The sequence below is a fragment of the Rousettus aegyptiacus genome, unplaced genomic scaffold (genome assembly GCF_014176215.1).
Source record: "Rousettus aegyptiacus isolate mRouAeg1 unplaced genomic scaffold, mRouAeg1.p scaffold_m13_p_4, whole genome shotgun sequence".
NCBI lineage: Eukaryota > Metazoa > Chordata > Mammalia > Chiroptera > Pteropodidae > Rousettus > Rousettus aegyptiacus.
In genome coordinates this window covers 154,338,138-154,356,880 of record NW_023416307.1, presented here as the reverse complement: position 1 = coordinate 154,356,880, position 18,743 = coordinate 154,338,138, and the positions used below count along the sequence as shown (strand labels likewise).

The window sequence follows — 18,743 nt, the reverse complement described above, 5'->3', positions numbered from 1 at the left end:
CAGGGATGTACAGAGAGCTTTTCTGAGCTGCTTTTTATTTATTTGAGGACTGTTTTGTCTAGTCATATTTGCCATGGATGTTCATTTAAAAGTTCTCAGTACTCGTGAGGGAATGTAACATGCTTTTGTATTGCTATTTTAGAATCTTGGGGTTCTGGGGGGAAATTTCGTTGTGCAATGCCAGCTGGAACAACAATCTCACTTCCGTTCTTCTAGCTGGCGTGACGCTCAGGATTTTCTCCTCTCCATCTGAAATGAGTGGATAGTAAATACAGAGTGAGGTCACGGTGGCTGGGCTCCTGTTTACCCTGGACCGAGCCAAGAAAGCCACAGTATCTTTACACAATAGCGTGTTTTCTGTCCTGCAGGTGGAACCTGTGCAGTGGTTGATTTCTCTTTTAAACATGTAGTTGAATCAACAGGTGGTGTCCACGCTTACACAAAGAGGAATCAAAGGCTTCCCAGCAGCACTGTTTACCGCTAACACCTTCTATTTATATAGTTTATTTATCAGTAATTAATGGCTTAACGTGAAGTAAGATGAAAAATTTTAATGAATTTATAACCAAAAACACAGTTTCTCTCTAATAAATAGAAAAATCTGGAATACTCATTAAGCTTTATTTCCAAAAATCACACACTATTTTATTAGGTAAGTATACCTCAGGCAGCATCCCAGATGTTTTGGATTTTTCTGGACACTGTCCGCTTTTGTTTCTAAAAGACCTTATTGGATGTGGTCTCTTATCAAAGCACATTCTCCTATGGAATGCTGCAGATTGTCACACACTGCAGGTCAGCAAATCAGTCTGGAGCAGGGATTTTCAGCCGTGCCACAGTTGACATTGGAGACCCACAGTTTTGTGTGGACTCTCACGTGCATCATAGGTTTAACAGCATCCACGGCCTCTGCTCTGTAGATGCCAGTAGCACCTCTCCAGTTTTGTTAACCAGAAATGTCTCCGGACATTGCCAAGTATCCCCAAGGCAGCAGAATTGCCCCTGGTGACAATCATGGCTCTAAAGAGAACGGGGCATGAGTAGCGGCTTTGATAAGCTACTGAATAGCTTTCTTTTTACCCAGTTAGCACCACGGTGTATGTGTCTGGTTTTCCTATCCCTCACTCCCCTGGAGATTGCTTTTACTTTATTTGCATGAGTTTTTCAGCATTTTCTATGAAAAATTATAAATTCTAAAACTAGAAACTTCTGTACTTTATAAATTTTAGTATCAGTTTCTTAATTTCTACCAAAAAGCTTGGCATTTGCATAGGATTGTGCTGGCTCTGGTTCATTTCGGGGAGGATTGACGTCTTAACGGTAATGAACGAACAGGGCGCAGCTCTTCCCTCGTTCAGGTCTTTCACTTCTCTCACAGCGTGTTGATCGTGCACATTCTTCATTTTTATTTCTAAGTATTTCGTTTTTGTGCTATTTTAAATATTTTTATTTTCCCCAACTTAGAGTTTGTTATTGCTGGTATAGTAATAAAATTGAGCTTTTTTGTTCCCTTCTTTCCTGTGACCTTGCAAAACTTTTGTTTTAGTACCTTTTTGGCAGATTCCTTAGAATTTTTTGTATAAACAATCGTGTGTATTAATAAAAGGCATTTCTTCCTTTATAAGATGCATGCCTTTTATTTATTTTCTTGCCTGAGTAATTAATATAATAAGGAAAGCAGTCAGCTCTGCTTATTTTCTTATGTAGAATACGATCATTTTCTTGATTTTTTTTAAAGAAACCCATCAAAGAACAGTTATAGGTTTCCGATGTCACATTGCATATTATTTTCTTGTTATCTGACATTAAAGCTTCTGTTTTTTTCTGTTGCAGGCCCTAGAGATGTACAAGGATGATTGGAACAAAGTGTCAGAACACGTTGGAAGTCGCACTCAGGATGAATGCATCCTCCACTTTTTGAGGCTTCCCATCGAGGACCCATACCTTGAGAATTCAGATGCTTCCCTTGGGCCCCTGGCCTACCAGCCTGTCCCTTTTAGTCAGTCAGGAAATCCAGTCATGAGCACCGTTGCCTTTTTGGCATCTGTGGTGGACCCTCGTGTGGCATCTGCTGCGGCAAAAGCAGCTTTGGGTAGGACTCTCCTAAGCCATCTCGCCCTCACAATTTCAGATAATGGTTTAATCCTTTCCTTGTTAATGTTATCGCAGATTTAAATGTTATCAACTGTTACGTTCATTTCAGTTATTTAAGTTAAAAAATCAGATATAATCCCTTAAAGATACGATATTATATTTAAAAGTGTTAAAACATTTTAAACCGAAACTCTTAAAATGTGATAGTTTTAAAATTAAGAGCATTTTACAGAATTGGGGGGCAAAGCAGTTTTTATGGTATATTTTGAGATTCATTTGAAATCTGGTAGAACAGGCAAAAGAAGTCATTTAACATTCTTGGGTTATATATCTGATTATGATTAGAACTTTATCATACCACAGAACTCATTCTTGGCTTTCTGGTTGTTTATTTCTCTATCATCGGTCTAGCCAAGCAGAGTTAGATAAAATATGGACATAGTTTCGATTGTTACTGATAGATATTTAAAAATCTCTTTTATTTATATACATGATACTATGACATGTAAGGTGAAGACATAGTTGTAGAATTTCATTACTACATAGGATCATTTTATTTGGCACTGTTGTTTTGCTAGGATAGAGAGGACTGCGTCCCCTGAAAGGTCGCGACTTGCAGGACACTAAGGCTGTGTTGAATTCACTCATGGTTTTCATGGAAGCGACATTTGTGTAAAACCAGGCCACTGTTCCATTTTTGTGCTTGAACAGAGGAGTTTTCTCGGGTCCGAGAGGAGGTGCCGCTGGAATTGGTTGAGGCTCACGTCAAGAAGGTGCAAGAAGCAGCTCGAGCCTCTGGGAAAGTGGACCCCACCTTCGGCCTGGAGAGCAGCTGCATTGCAGGCACGGGGCCTGACGAGCCAGAAAAGCTTGGTGAGTCGCTACTGCGCCCAGCGACAGTGGTAATCAGGGCGTGTTCTGTGAGCTTGCCTTTTGGGGTTTGCTTGCACCAGCGGTGAATAGAGTGATCGGTATAAACTTGGCTCTTTAGATTAACTTTTTTTCTCTTATCTCTTTCTTTTGTGGTAGCTAGAATTAAAATAATTGCCTCATAACTGTTAATAATATCAGTTGTGAAGTATGTTTCTTAGATTTAGGTTTTAAGCATATAGACATGAGAATGCTGAATGAACATTAGTTGTTATTTTAATTTATATGTTGCTGGGTAGGTTTAAGATCATTGTTTTTGATTATTTTTAAATTGAGGTAAAATTCATGTAACAAAATTCTCTGTTTTAACCATTGAAAGGTATATAATCTATGTACAGCGGCTTCTAGTACATTCTCAATGTCGTGTAGCCATCACTTTAATTCCAAAACATTTTCATCACCGCAAAATGAGTTCTGTACCAAGTAAGCTATTACTCATTATTCCTTCCTCTCTTCAGCCCTGATAGCCTCCCGCCTGCTTTCTCTCTGTGGATTTGCCTGTTCTGGACATTTTATAAAAATGAAGTTGTACAACATGTGGATTTCTGCATCTGACTTCTTTTACTTAGCATAATGTTTTCAAAGTTCAACAAAGTTCATGTCGCATAAATCAGTACTTCGTTCATTTTTATGCTGAATGATATTTTTTGAGTAGATATACCACATTTTCCTTATTTTGCATCTGATTCTTTCAATTAGCATATTTTCAAAGTTCAACAATATTGTTTTTTAATGAATGAACATAGAATGTCTTCCCATGACTTAGGTCATCTTTAATTTCTTTTAAGCAATGTTTTCCTATGTATTGATTTGTTTTTTGTTTTTTGTTTGGATGCTATCTATTATAAATGAAATTGCTTTCCTGATCCTACGGAGAAAACATTTAGTTTTTCATCATTAAATATGATGTTAGCTGCTGAATTCTCCTAGATTCCTTTGATCAGATTTAGGAAGTTCCCTTTTATTTCTAGTTTGTTGAGTGTTTTTATTGTTAAATAGTGTTGGCTTTCATCACCTGCTTTTTGTGCATCAATTACGATGATTGTGTGGTATTTTTATTTTATTACCTAAATGTGTTGTATTATATTAGTTGATTCTTGTCTGTTAAACAACCTTTGTGTTCTGAGATAAATCCCACTTGATCACTCTGAATAATTCATTTAATATTACGTTGGATTAGGTGAGGATTTTTGTATCTATATTTATAAGGGGTATTAGTACTTTTCTCTGCTTGTGATATCTTTGTCTGGTTTTGGTATCAGGATACTACCTCAAAGAATGAATTAGGAATTATTCTATTTTCTTGGAAGAGTTTGAAAAGTAATGATATTCATTCTGTTTTTTAAATGCTTGATATAATTCACTTGTGAAGCCATCAAGTCCTGGACCCTTTTGTGGTGGTGTTGATGTGTTTTGATTACTGTTCAGTCTGTTTACTTGTTATAAGTTTACTTTAGATTTTCTATTTTTTTGAGTCAGTTTTAGTAATTTCTGACTTTCTAGAAATTTGTCCTTTTCATATAGATTATCTAATTTGTTGGCCACGTGCACACAAAATCATAACAACCAAAAATAGAAACAACTCAGATGTCCATCCGCTGACGGATAGGCAGAATGTTATGCAAACATAAAATCGAATGAAGTATAGACATATGCCATATCATGCATGAACCTTGAAAACATAGTAAGTGATAGAAGACAGCAAAAAGAGACAGTGTGTATACTTCCAATGATAGGAACTTGTCCTGACAGGCAGACTCTGTAGAGCTTGAGAGCAGGTCACGGTTGCGTAGGGCTGGAATGGACAAGGGTAAGGAGGGTGACAGCTCAATAACTTTTTGAGGTGATGAAATGTTTTAAAATTTACTGTGGTGATGGTTGCATATAAAAGGGAATATAACAAAATACATAAAATTATACTTTTAATGGGTTAATCATGTGGTATGTGAATTATATCTCAGTAAAGCTATTTTTAAGAAGTTCATTATGTTTTTTTACATTCTCTTTTACATTTGTGAGGTTGGTGGTAATGTTCCCGTTTTCATTCCTGATTTTAATAATTCGGTCCATGCTTTTTTCCCCTTTACTGGTTAAGATAAAGGCCTTACCAATTTTGTTTATCTTTTAAAAGAACCAACTTCTGATTTCATTGATTCTATTATTTTCCTTTTTTTTATTTTATCTCAGATATTTATTATGTTCTTTCTTCTCTTGCTTTTGGATAAGTTTGCTCTTTTAATAGTTTGTTAAGTTGGAAGATGGGATATTGATTTGCAATCTTCTTTATTAATGTAGACTTTTATAGCTATATAAATTTTTCTCTTAACACTCCTTTTCCTGCATTCCATAAATTTTGATATATTTTATTTTTGTTTTTGTTATTCTCTAAATATGTTGTTATTTCCCCTATGATTTCTTCTTTGACTCATCAGTTGTTTAAGAGTATATTTAATTTACCCATATTTTTGAATTTATTACATTTTCTTCTGTTAAAATTGATTTCTAATGTTATTCCATTCAGAGAAGAGAATTGCTGTGATTTCTATTTTTTTTTAAATCTATTGAGTCATTGTTTTGTCCTGGCAAATACTCCTTTTATATTCTGTTGTCAAATGGCATCTTCTGTGTATGTTTGTTGTGGCTGTCGTTCAAGTCGTCTGCTTAGCTATTTTCTAGTTCTGTCCTTCATTGAAAGTGATACCTTTAAATCACCAACTATTATTGTCTGTTTCTTCCTTCAGTTCTCTCTGGTTTTGCTTCATACATTTTGAGGCTCTATTGTTAGGTACATACATATTTATAATTGTTACATGTTCTTGACGGATTGATTCTTACCATTATATAATGTCCTTTTTCTCTTGTAGCATTTATTTGTCTTAAAGTCTGTTTAATCTGATATTGGCATACCATTCCACCTCTCGTTTGATCTTTGTGTTTGCACGGAATGTTTTTTTCCATTAACTTACTTTCGATGTATTTGTGTCTTTGTATCTAAACTGGGTCTTTTATAGACAGCATGTTGTTTGTTGCGTTTTAGGATTTTGCACACATAGGTTCTACCTTTGGTTCTGCCCTGTACAGCCATAGGACTTAAAAGCCATTTACCCTCGCCAGCTCTGAGCTCTCTTACCTGTAATGTGAAAGAAGTGGCTGGGTGCCCTCTGTGATGTACTGCTGAGCTGTGCCAGTGTGTGATACTGGACTGATGATATTTTTGCTATTAAGGACTTTTAATTATCAATTTTTGTTTAATCAGTCTTGAAGAGGAATAAAATTTTAATATAATAGCCTCATAAACAATACCTGGCTTCTCAAATGGGAAATACTATGTAAAAGGTGTATTTACACACCAGGTAGGTGTATTATTTTATATACAGTTATCAGTAGTGGATTCTCAATGTTTTTTACATGGTGCATTGTTTTTTTTCCTTTCCATTTATTATGAAACAATTGGGCGAGTAACTCAAGCTAAAGATTTAGTGCTGTTGTCTTGCCTGCTTAGTTCCATCTTTGTCTTAGTTGTATGCATTTTATACAGCTTCTGCTGCAGTAATTTTTTCTTTTTCATTTATTAGAGAATAAAGATAATACGAAGTAAAAAATTTAAATTGTTGGCCAGTACTCAACACATTATACAGTCTAAGCCCATCTCTGTTCTAGATGATCTGAGTAGGTATCAGTGAACTCTCTTGAAGCCTGAAATCTTAAGGTTTCCAGGAATTTGCTTAGGGCCTACACCTGTTCTTTCTGCCTTCTTAAAAGTGTCAATCTCACAGTTTCACTTTGGAGATGTGAAAACCTCAGAATAAATTATTGACCTAACTTCTTAACATTGGTTACTTAATTCAGCATACCAAGCCTTTTAATTAAAAATTAGAGTATTCACAGTATTTCTTAGTTTGAAAATCACTCTTTTCCTTCCTCTGAGATAGAGACTGAAATTAGCAAGGCCAGCCACATCTCTGGCACTCTTTGTTGACCCTGCACTGCAAGGCAGTGCCCAGCATGGGCGGGGAACCTGGGCCAGTTGAATGCCTGGGAAAAGTCTTACTTTCCTCCACTTTTTGTGTGTGTTTGGTTCATTTGTAGGGTCTTTTGGTTCCCTGTGGTCATGGAATTGAATAGGGTTGGCAAAGTTTTCTTATTTAATTCAAAGACATTTCTATAGTTTGTAGAATCAGGGACGTGTGTTCACATGTAAATCTGTTTTAAATTTTTTGGTAGGCGATATACTACAGAGCATTAGTGGTTAAGAAATAGATTGCAAATTTAGCCATTTCTAATTTACTGAGATTTAAAACAGGACAAAAAGATATCTAGCATCCTTAATCCTTGTGGGGCTAGATTCTCCTGATTGAAAGTGGATATATGGTTTCTGCAGTGTGCAAAGCTTGGATCAGACCGCTGCAGGAAGGACTGGAGACTGCACGAGGTGATCCTTTGAGAGCCATAAGTAGTAAAATTGATTCATATTATCTGGAAGTAGCCTGTCAGGTAACCTCCCCGAGGCCCAACGTGTACTCGATAGTCGTTGCAATGGAATTTATGTCCTCTTCCCATGTAATTAAGAGCTAAGGAAAATGCCAGCATAATGGGAATATTTCCAGATGAGTTGTAAACAGCATTCTAGAACTAATGATGGCCTGTTAAAAGTTACCGTGATTTATGTTGATCTATGACTAATAGAATTAGGAAGTAGCAAATGGAACTTCCTGTGGGATTGGCGCGGCAGAGTTGTGGGAGGTCAGCAGTGCGCCCGCTCTCTCTCTCAACCACATTCTAAGCAGGGAGTGCAGAGAAAGGACATAATAAATTGACATTTCCACTTACACTTTCTATAATAAAAGTGTCTTATTACATAGAACAATGATTTGAAATAGAATGATGCAGGATTTTTCTTATCAAGAGAATGTTGTACTTGGATGGTAGATTGACCATACTTTTTATTATGATGCTTAATTTACTATGTTACATCTGTTAAATACTAACAATGGTAAAATAATAATACAAGAAAAGTAAATAAGTTCCCTTGTGAAATACAAGACTTGGGGTTTCTCTCATTAACCTACCTGACTTTTCATTGTGGATTTGGATTGGAGGGAGTATTTGGTGAAAGAAAAGTGAGGGTGGTTGAACACTAGGATTGAAATGCCTCGTTCTCATTTATTAGGAGACTTCTCACAGGAGTAAGTAGGAAATGAGTGTTGGCGGATCAGAAGGGGCATCTTCGGTCACTACTCTTTAATCATTCATCAATATCTGCTGATTTCCCTAAACTCTTACAGTTTTTTTTGTGTTTGGCCACAGACCATTCTATGAATAGGAAAAGTAGTATTGATATTTGAGACCTTTTGTACTTAAACTGTTACTAGGTTTTATTTCCCCTAGGTTTATAGGGAAAGGTGGGAGGAGTGAAGACAGATATGAAAAGAATTTTTAAACATTTTTCAGAAGTCATTGGAAACCAACACTTCCGAGTACTCATATTTGTCACACACTGTATAGGGGTTTTCTGATTGATTGGTCATTTGAATTTCTTTTCAGGAGAATCTTTCAGAAGAAGTGGTGTTGCTTTTATAGTAAAAGGAAGGAGGGTAATGTGTTGGCAGGTTACATAGCTTGTGAGAATATGGGTTAAATTTTGAGCATAAATCTCTCTGACCCCAAAGCTCACCCTCTTTTCGCCATAGCCCCTGCCAGAAGCACAATATGTGGGAATGCCCGCGTGCTTTTCACTCACTGAACAGGGACCGTCGAAGGCCTAATAGCTCCATGGTGCTGTACTGCCTCATGTGCTCTGGGAATTACAATAGAAAAAGACCCAGGCCTTTCTGAAAGCGTTCTTGGGTAGGAGGTCAGTTTTAAACTTGACTTCCTTTGTCCTTGTAACTTACAGGGATAAATAAGGCTGTAGATATGTTATGTCATCTCACGTGTTCTCGGTGCTAGGGAACTGGTGAACAAAGCAGACCAAAATTCCTGCCTTCATGGACTTCGTATTTGAGAGACGGAAGATGCATGGGAATCTAGTAGATAAAACTTAGACTGTGTCAGTTCAATGTGTAGAAGTATGCTGGCCGATAAGTGGTATGTGACAACAAAGCAGGGACTGGGTAGCGGGTGAGAGTGAAGTGTGGGGAATGGCGGTTTCACGTGGGCAGGGAATGTTTCGCCAAGAAAACATTTGAGCAAAGATATAAACAGGGCGAGGAAGGAAGCCATGTGGACGTCTAACTCAGAGTGCTCTGGGCTTTGGGAGCATCCAGTGTACAGGCCCCTGGACAGGAGCTGCCCAGCGTAGTTGAGGAACAGCAAGGAAGGTTGCGGACAGGTAGCTGGATTGCGGGTGGGCAAGGTCATGGGCGATGATGAGGGCCCTTGCGGGCCCTTGAGAGTTGTAGTGTTTACTCTGGGTGAGGTGGAGCCAGTGAAAGGGTTTGAACACAAGAGTGTCAGGGTCTGACATATGTTATTAAAGTTTCATTCTAAGTATTAGGTTGAGAGTAAACCCCATTTAGGAGTTGTTAAATTGATTTATTTTCCAAATAACATCTAATATATTTGATTATCAAAGATAACTTTCTAGCTTTTAAAATAAAAGAGCTTTATTAAATTTTTCTTTACTCGTAGACTGAACAAAATAACCTTTCTGATAACCTGTTTACTTCTGGCCAAACATACCGAAATGTGGATAGGATTAGCACAGCGAAATCTCTTATGCCTACCAGTTAGGTTTAACTTTGCCATTTTTATCTACCTAGCAAACTAAATAAATGATTTTATTTTTGGTGAATTATTTCCAAGTTGCAGATGTCATGATTCTTTGCATCCTAAATAATTCAGCATGCATCTCCTAAGAATGACATTTTCCTACATAACTGTCATAATACAGTGAATCTGAGCACCTTTTTTAATCATCAGCGCCCCCCAGAGCTGAACTTTGCGTGCATGTTCAAGGGTCTATCAGGAGTCTGTCAAGGACTTATGATTGTAACCCCCATTTATATTTCCTGTCCTCAAGTATTGGTTTTATTTAGTGAATCATCTGTTTATTGCTCCTGAATAGATTGACTGTTTTGATTCTGGTTTAGAGAAATTTGAGTGATTAAGTTAATTGGTGCTTTTATATCAACGAGCAGATTGTCATGGGCTGTCCACTAGCTACCAAACACCCTGTGGAATGCAGCGCCCCACAGGGTGTGTCTTGAGGCATTTGTCACACAGCTCTGTGTAGAGAAACCCGGCTAATCATTCCTAGTTTTCAAGAAGATTTAGAGCTCATCTCTAATCCATCAGGAGATTAAGAGCATCGTGGCAATAATGATGTTGAAAAGGTCACTTTCTAAGAACATAAAGCCCAGCAGTAACAGTTACAGTTTTTGCTTCAGTTACTATTCCTAGCCTATATAAGCTACCCGATTCTTCTCACTGTGAGGATTTTCGTAACAGTTTTTAAATAAGGCACTTACCCTCTGCAGCGCCGCGTGTGAAAAGCCAGGCTGGCGAACCTGAGAGAACAGTGGCACCGTGTTCGTTCTTCAGATGTGCGTCCTGCGGAATGGCTTCTCTCTCCTCTCTGTCACTGGGATATTTGAAGGGCTCTTTCAGACTTATTTCAAGAGGCATTGAAATATAAATTCAAACTTCTGAGCAGCTCGTAATGGACACTTAACCTCTCGAGACCAGCTCATACTGGGTAGGCGTTAAGTGACTTGCCTGAGGACTCAATATTTATTAGGTGGTAGGATGTGTATTTTCAGGAAGAAATTGGCTTCTATTACATAATATAATTTTCTGCCTTTTGGGTGACCGTTTTATCAAATCAGGCGTTTTGGTTACTTCATATAGACCTCTTGCTGTGGGCAATTATATACAGGTAATGCCTTCTAATAATTGGGGCCACATTGTGATGAGTGACGACATACATGGGAACATAATTCAGTGTTGGAGGATTGTGGCTAGAGAGAAACGGTGTTAATTGTTCAAGGAGGACTGTACGTAGGAAGTGCTGTAAGAATTAACACAAGGGGTCGTGTAGTTTAGACCGAGGAAGACTTTATAAAGGAAGTGAGATTCGAGCTGGATGTTGAGAAAGAGGTTTAGAAGGTCACCGGATTGGAGCGAGTATGTGATTCTGTAGAACCATGGAATTGAACAGAGGTGCAGAGACGGGAATGGAAGGTCGTCGAGAGGATGGGAAGGAAACCAATTTGGCCACAATACAGAGTTCAAGTAAGGATGTGGGAAGAGCGCAGCATGCAAAGGCTGGAGCGTTCGGCAAGGCGCGCAAGCTCGGGGGCCTGCGCGGTGCCGGCTTCGTGGGGTGCTCGGGCCTCACCGGGACGACGCCGGACTGCCCGGTTCCTGTGCGAGGAGACGTAACTCACCGGACGAGCTGGTCTCACACTTCTCGGTCGGGACTGTTTTGACTTTAAAAATATCGAGGAGAACCCCAAATGCTTCCATTTATTGGGATTATATGTTAATGTTTATTATATTAGAAATTAAAACAAATTTTTAAAAACAGCACACAGGTGCACATTCCTGTAGCCGATTTCATCGTGCATCCTTGGGGAAGCCACACTCTGCACTTGCGTGAGATGAGAGGGAAAAGACATCACATCTTAGTGTTGGCTATGAAAATTGGGTTCACCTTGGGGACCTTCCCCCCCTCCACACACACACACCTCAGGGTACCTAGACCACTGAATTAAACAAACACCCTGTCCTGGGAGGATATTCAGTTTTGGGGGAGATATTATAAAAAGGAATACAGCCGTGAGTAGAGGCACACATGGAAGAAACACGGTTAGGCTTGGGTTGGGTAGGGAAGGCTTCGCAGAGGAGGGTGACCTTTCAAACAGTAAGGAAAAACGGATGAACATAGGCGGCGTGGTCTGGAAATAATACGGAGAAGCCTGTGGGGAGCAGGTACTGTGGCCAGGTGCAGCCTTGTAGCTGCGTGTTTGGCTGGTTCTGAAGGGCTTTTGTATGGTGAGCATTGAGAGGTCATCAGAGAAGAGATGGAACACGGTCCAGTCTGTTTTGGAAAGTAACTGCTTGCGGTTTACAGATGATGCGCAGGAAATGGAGAACGCTCCCACCAGACAATCACCGTTCTTTCCAGGGAGCATTACTTAGTCATATCATGCTTTATTAAAGGCAGATACTTCACAAGCACTATTTGTCCTCAAAGCTGACCTTCCCAGCTCCCTCACCTCTTTGGGAAATGGTTTCTCCATCTCTCCTCATTTGGGTTTTGCTAACCATAATATTACTGGACTGAAAGGCACTTCATTGCAGAAGCCAGGAGAAAGGGGTGGTGATGGTGAAGGAAAGCGTTCTGGACGGGTGGGTGAGAGGAAGCAGGAGCTTGGCTCAGCTCTGTAAGACAGGTAAAGGACGCGGATCTCTCTCAGATGAAAGGTGCGGCGTGGGGCAGACAGGAGGGAGGAGGCCCAGGACTGATCCGGGGCATCGTTGTTGCATCTGTGGGAGGTGGAGCAAAGGACAGAGCAGAACCTGAGTGGGAATGCCATTTTTTTTTGGTCTCTGAAGATACTTTTATCATGGATGCTAGCTCTTAGACCTTTGGGCAAGGTCCAGTTCACTAGGCATAGTCGGTACCTGTTGCTGCATAACAAATTACCACAGAGTTAGTGGCGCTAAACAAGATTCAGCTATTACCTCATAACCTCTGTGAGTCAGAAGCCTGTGCACAGCCTAACCGCTGAGGCTCTGCCCGGCTGCAGTCAGGGCGGCAGCTGGGCCGCGTTCTCGTTTGGAGGCTTGACTGTTAAAGAATCCATCTCAAAAATCACTCCTATTCTCAGAATTCATTGACTTCCAGTTGTCAAACTGAAAGCCTCAGCTTCTTGCTGGTCGTCATCTGGACGATTCCCTCAGCTCCTAGAGGCGACCCACAGTTCTTTGCTATTTAGGCATCGCCTGCGTGGCAGCTCCTTCATCAAGCCAGCAAGGAGAGTGTCTAGAGCGAGTTTGCTAATTACAGGCTCTTACATAAGCCAACATCCCATCACCTTGCTATGTTCTGTTGGTTAGAAGAAAGTCACAGATGCTTCACACTCGAGGGAAGGGGGATTATACAAGGACACGCAGACCATGAGGCAGGGATTGTGTGGGGCCACCCTGCCTAGAGCCTCACCCCGACGGTAGGCATTTGTGGGTTCTGGCACGTCTCCTATTTGCCAGTATCCCCAGTTCCCAACATTAAACTTGAGACCTTGACAGCCAGAGTATCTTTGTCCATAAGGAGGGCTGTCACATTAGCATGAATTTTCTATCACAGGGGTTAACAAACTTTTCCTGTGAAGGGCCAAATAGTAAAAATTTTAGGCATCCGTGGACCAAATGGTTTCTGTCGCAACTACTCAACTTTGCCTTTGTATGACAAAAGCAGCTAGGTGTACCACTTGACGCATTAATAACATTATAAGAGAATGGGACAAGGGCAGGTAATTTCGTAAAACTATCTGGCCCTTTACAGAAAAGTTGAAGGTCACACAGGGAAGGGGGTCACAGATGACATACCAGATTGGGAAGGGTCTTTAGCGGTCCAGGACAGAGTGAGAGCCCTTCGTTGTCACTGAGGCAGCACCGAAGGCCATTGAAAGGGCTCCTGTTGTAGAGAGATGGGTCTGGGTCCAGTCAGCTGGACTTTCTGATCATGTCAGGGATTGTCCTGGAGCACTTGCGGTGAGCCAGACAGTTCTAGCATTTTGCATGAAACGGTTTGTTTACTCTTTAGCAGTGTGGTTATGAAGGAGGTACTATTATTATCCTCCTTTTGTGGAAAGGCAGACTGAAGCCCTAAATAGCTTGCCCATAGTCAATTGAGCTAGTAAATTGTGGGGACAGGATTTGAATCCAGTCTGGATCCTTTTTTTTTTTTTTAGCGCAAGGGCTAGCAAATTTTAGTTCTTGGGCCAAATCCAGGTTACCACCCATTTTTATTAAGCCCACAATATAAGAATGATTTTGCATTTTTAAATGGTTGGAAAAAAACAAAAGAATAATAATAGTTCATGACACATAAAAATTCTATGACATTCAGATTTCAGTTTCCATAATGTTTTATTCAAGCACAGCCACACGTTCATCATGTGCAGGCTGCTTTCGTGGCAGGTTTTGTGCTACTACGGCAGAGCTGAGTGCACTTGACCCATGAGCAACGTGGGGGTTAGGGGCACTGACCCCTGAGTTGGCAGAAACTCATGTATAACTTAAGTTTCTCCACCACATATTTTGATTCCCAGCCTTGCGTTGAAAATACAGTTGACCCTTACAACAGTTGCCCACACATCGGTGAACCCATACAGTGCCGGCCCGCGTTGTTCAAGGGTCAACTGTAGTTGCAGTGTAGACTCTAGAGCCTGCAAAGCAGGAAATAGTTGTTATTTGACCCTTTACAGAAAAAGTTTACTAACCGCTGCTCTACAGCACATCTTAATTGAAGGGGGGATATTGATGTTTTCTTTGGCTGACCTAGTACTCCCCTCATAGCTCAGTTACCTGGTCAGGTTTTTTATTTTCTCCTTTTCGTCTTTGGCGCACGGCCCACAGTTCGTTATGTGCCTTCTCATTTAAGTTGGGAGTTTTATCTTATTCATTCTAAGTATCCTCTGTACTTAGCTCTGCAGACATGGGTCCGACCACACACTCGAGGAAAGGATGCTCAAACTCCTAGTTGATCGGCACCAACAAGATGACACGGTCGCATAGAGGCGGCACCCTCGTAAGGGTTCACAATTCAGACCAAAGAAAAGCCAGGCAGGGGCAGTTTTTTCTTCTCTTTTCCAAGAATATGTCTAATAGTTTAAATACATGTTTCGTGGAATAGAAACCACTTTACATACTCTTCCAAATGGCACCTTGAGAGAAACAAGTTATAATTATACTCTTAGTAGACATCTTAAAAGTCTGAGCACTGGTCTCGATTCCTAATATACTTATTTTGTGCCTTCTTTTTCTTTTCTTTATCTGTCGCCCCAGAGATTTATCAGTTTTATTAATCATTTCAAAGAACCAAGCTTTGGGTACATGGATTGTCTCTATTGTACATTTTGTATTTTGTTTTTACTGTTATTGTACATATTTTGTTTTTACATTCCTTTGATTTACCCTTTTTTTTTTTCTCCCTACCTTTTACGTTGTTATTCTTTCTCTGCTTCCTTACAAAGGACATACCCAGCTCGTAAACTTCGAGCCCTTTTTCTTTTCTAATGTAAGCCTAAGAAGGCTTTACGTTTATTCTCCTCTAGGTGCTGTTTTTACTGATTCCCTCGATTTCATTGCCAACCACTGAGAAATTTTACCTCTTATACTTTAAACATCTAATTTCAGTGCATTGTGTGAGAGAACTTGGTGAGAAAATGTCATTGACTTGAAATGTATAAAAACTTGCTTTATGACCTAATTCATGATCAGTATTTAGTAAATGTTCCATGTGAGCTTGAAATTAATGTGTATGTATCCTATATTTGGTGGGTGTAGAATTCTACACATACACATTAGAACCATCCTGCTCTGTCTTAATTGAGAGAAATACGTTCAAATCCCCCAGTGTGTTACACACTTTCTTTTTCTTCCTGCCATTCTGTCAAGTTTAGCCTTATATAGTTTGACATTTGTATTAGGTTCCTAAAAGTATTAACAAATTAACAGTTTTCCAGCGAATTAAACCTTTTCTTGATTATGTTGTTGCTATTTCTAATAATGCTCTATTCTTACTGCTTATGACTAATGGTACCATGGACAGGTGACTGTTCCTTGGATTCATTTTTGCCTAGCATATCTTTTTCCATGCTTCCATATTTTCCATCTTCCTTTCCTGTATGTGGATCATTTCTTTAGATATGTTTTACAGTTTTGTAATTCTCTCTTCACCTTGCTTGCAGTGCTTTGACCTTTTGATTTGATTATTTTGTTAAATCTTTGATCTCTTTAATAGTCTCTTATTGATTACTGATGTTTGTGATTATCTGTTTTATTCATTTATATATTACATTCATGGCTGTTCTAGATTCAGGGCCTGAGAGATCTCAGATGGGCACTCCTTGGGTTCTGAATCTGTTGATTAGTGTTTCTGCTCGGTCTTAGTGGCTTCCTTTCATGATGTTTGCTTTTTGTGAGTTCATTGGTTGGAATTGAAATTGGAAAAGCTGCCCACAGAGGATTGTGCTGCTTATACTCAGGGCTACCACTGGCTTGAGAGCCCATTGGCCACCCTTGTGGCTGGCTCTGCACAGGAATCCCAGATTCCTTTCCCTGCCCTGGACCTGACTAGCTCGTGGCTCAGTTTGCTCTTGGTGAGTTATTACAGGCGCCTCTGTCTTGGTGACCCCACCCCTCCTCCACCTTGCCAGGCAAATGTTCAGATCCTGACCTCGCCTTCATAAGCCTGTCTGACCTCTGGTACTTTAGGCTTTTAGCATTTTTTGGAAGGTGGCGATCCTTAAAAGCTCTTCTACCTTATATGAGATTCAAAATGTCCCCAAAAATGTCCCTCGGAACTCTTAGTCTGCCTTAACATTGGGGGCAAGATGATCTGCTTCTATCCTCAAGATTTAGATAAAAAGGGTTTTCCTATTCAATAACTTTAACACTGTTAGTCAGTTTTAAACATATTTGTTTAGATGTGTTTACATATTCTCACTGAGGATAAATACTATTATTTACAAGAGGATAATATATTTACACTATAGGATATATGAACGTTTTTATTTGAATCACACCAAATCCTCATTATGTTTGAAATATTTGTTTCTGTAGAAAGTTCTAAAACCAAAACTATTTATCTGGTTGTGTTTTTGTCTCAAGCATCTCCATTAATTTCATATCTGTGGGATACAGTTGTGACCTCCTCAGCTCTGCACTCGGGACCCTCCATGACGTGGCCTTGTTTCCCTCTCTCTGATTTCTCTCATCTGTCCTCCCCTTTCTCGTCATCAGCAGTGACTTATGTTTCCCTTGCACCTGGAGTCTTTTTGTCTCTTTTCCTTGAAATGCCCTTCTCTCGACACGCACCACCACTGCCACGTGCACGCACCCCGAGCTGCGGCTGCCTAGAAGATGCTCATGCAGCCATCCGCCCTTCCCTGACGGCCACTGGAGTGGCCTCTGCGCTCCCCACAGCACTTCACGTGTGCTGGGTGTGTCCTCTCCAGCCAGAATAGATGCTCTTGAGTGGCATTGAGTATCTAGCTCAACACTGTTTCTCCAGTACCTGACTCGTTGTCTGTTAAGTAATAACATTATTTTTGCCTTTTTTTACTTAAAAATTTTTGAACTTGCGTGGTTAACGGCTGCCTTGATTTCTAACACCTGTTTTCGAACTTTAACTCAGTAGAATCATAAAGAATGTGTTGTGTTTGTGTCAGACTTCTTATGTCAACCATCCAGTTGTGAGATGCTTCCATGTTACTGTGTGTGGTTGTGTTTCAGATACTCTCATAGCTGTGTGATAGCTTTTGTTATTTTTCCATATGGTATTACTTGTTCTCACTCTTTTGTTTGTAGAGGGAACTGAAGAGGAAAAAATGGAAACAGATACTGATGTTCAGCAGCCTGAAAAGGTGAGGTCTGTTTGAATTCTCCCACAACAGAAAAGCCACAGAGAGCATGCCTTTCATAGCATAATGGTTTGAGATTGTTTTGAGCTCTTAGTCCCTCTCAGGGGACTATAAATAATTCTATCAGCCAGTTAGACTCTGGTGGTTTTTAAAGGATAGTCTCATAAAACATAACACATGACATTTTTCATTTATTCATTTGGTGAAGATTTATCCTCTCCCAACCTCTTTTGTATCTCTTTCAGGCACAGTTGGGAATATGAATATAAGAGTTGTTCTTGTGAATATTGAATTGTAGGGTTTAGGTCCTATACTTGTGCCAGAAGAGAATTATAGAATACCAAAGAATTTTCTAAAAAGAGTTAACTGTCAGCAAAAAGATAATTAGAAAAGACTTACTGAGAAGGTGACATTTAATGTAGATTTTAAAGAGCAGGTAGAACTAGAAAGATTGAACTAGAGGATAGGGATTCGAAGAGTCCAGCTGGCGGGGGAGGGGAGACTCTAGCGCCAGTGTGCCAGAAGCATCGCAGTGCCCAGTGTGTTTGTGGCCCCACGACCCCTGCCTCTCATGCGGCCTCTTCAAGGTCAGGGGCACATGACAAACAGCCAGTCACTGTTGAAGTGAATTGATAAAAGCAGGATTTAAGGTCTTAATACATGCGATGTTTTAAAATTGTATGTAGATGAGGAGGAGGAGGATGTAAAATTAATGACAATTCTTACAATGTTCTAAATACTATGCTTTGTATTTATATTTGTATTCCATATTTATAAATCCAAATTCCTCATCAAATCAGTGATAGCCTCTTCATCAGTAGATGATACAACAAATTAGTCCAAGGTCACAGATTTCAAAATCAGCAAATGATACCATATGCTGACCAGAAGAATTGAAGATTTTGGTACCCAGAGCGGGCTCACTGATGCTCTGTTGTGGCTCTTTCTACAAACCATTAACAAATGGCTGTGTTAAAGGGCTTTGTTAACTTTTTATCTCGGCAGCATTTCATCTGGCTTCTTGGCTGATACTGTGCATTTTAAATGCTCATGGTCCTTTTGGACAACAAATTGATCATTTATTTATTAAGTAGTTCTCTATTTAACCAGTAATTCTCTATTTAACCA

General features: G+C 39.7%; 1 protein-coding gene across 1 annotated transcript in view; it reads left to right on the top strand.

Annotated features, from left to right (window-relative positions):
* Positions 1 to 18,743, top strand: part of SMARCC1 (SWI/SNF related, matrix associated, actin dependent regulator of chromatin subfamily c member 1) — a 123,671-nt gene that overhangs the window by 67,541 nt on the left and 37,387 nt on the right. Inside the window, exons 20-22 of the mRNA XM_016149805.2 lie at positions 1,834 to 2,092; positions 2,806 to 2,967; positions 17,563 to 17,618. Of these exons, the coding sequence (XP_016005291.2) occupies positions 1,834 to 2,092; positions 2,806 to 2,967; positions 17,563 to 17,618 (477 nt within the window). The remainder of the gene's footprint in view (positions 1 to 1,833; positions 2,093 to 2,805; positions 2,968 to 17,562; positions 17,619 to 18,743) is intronic.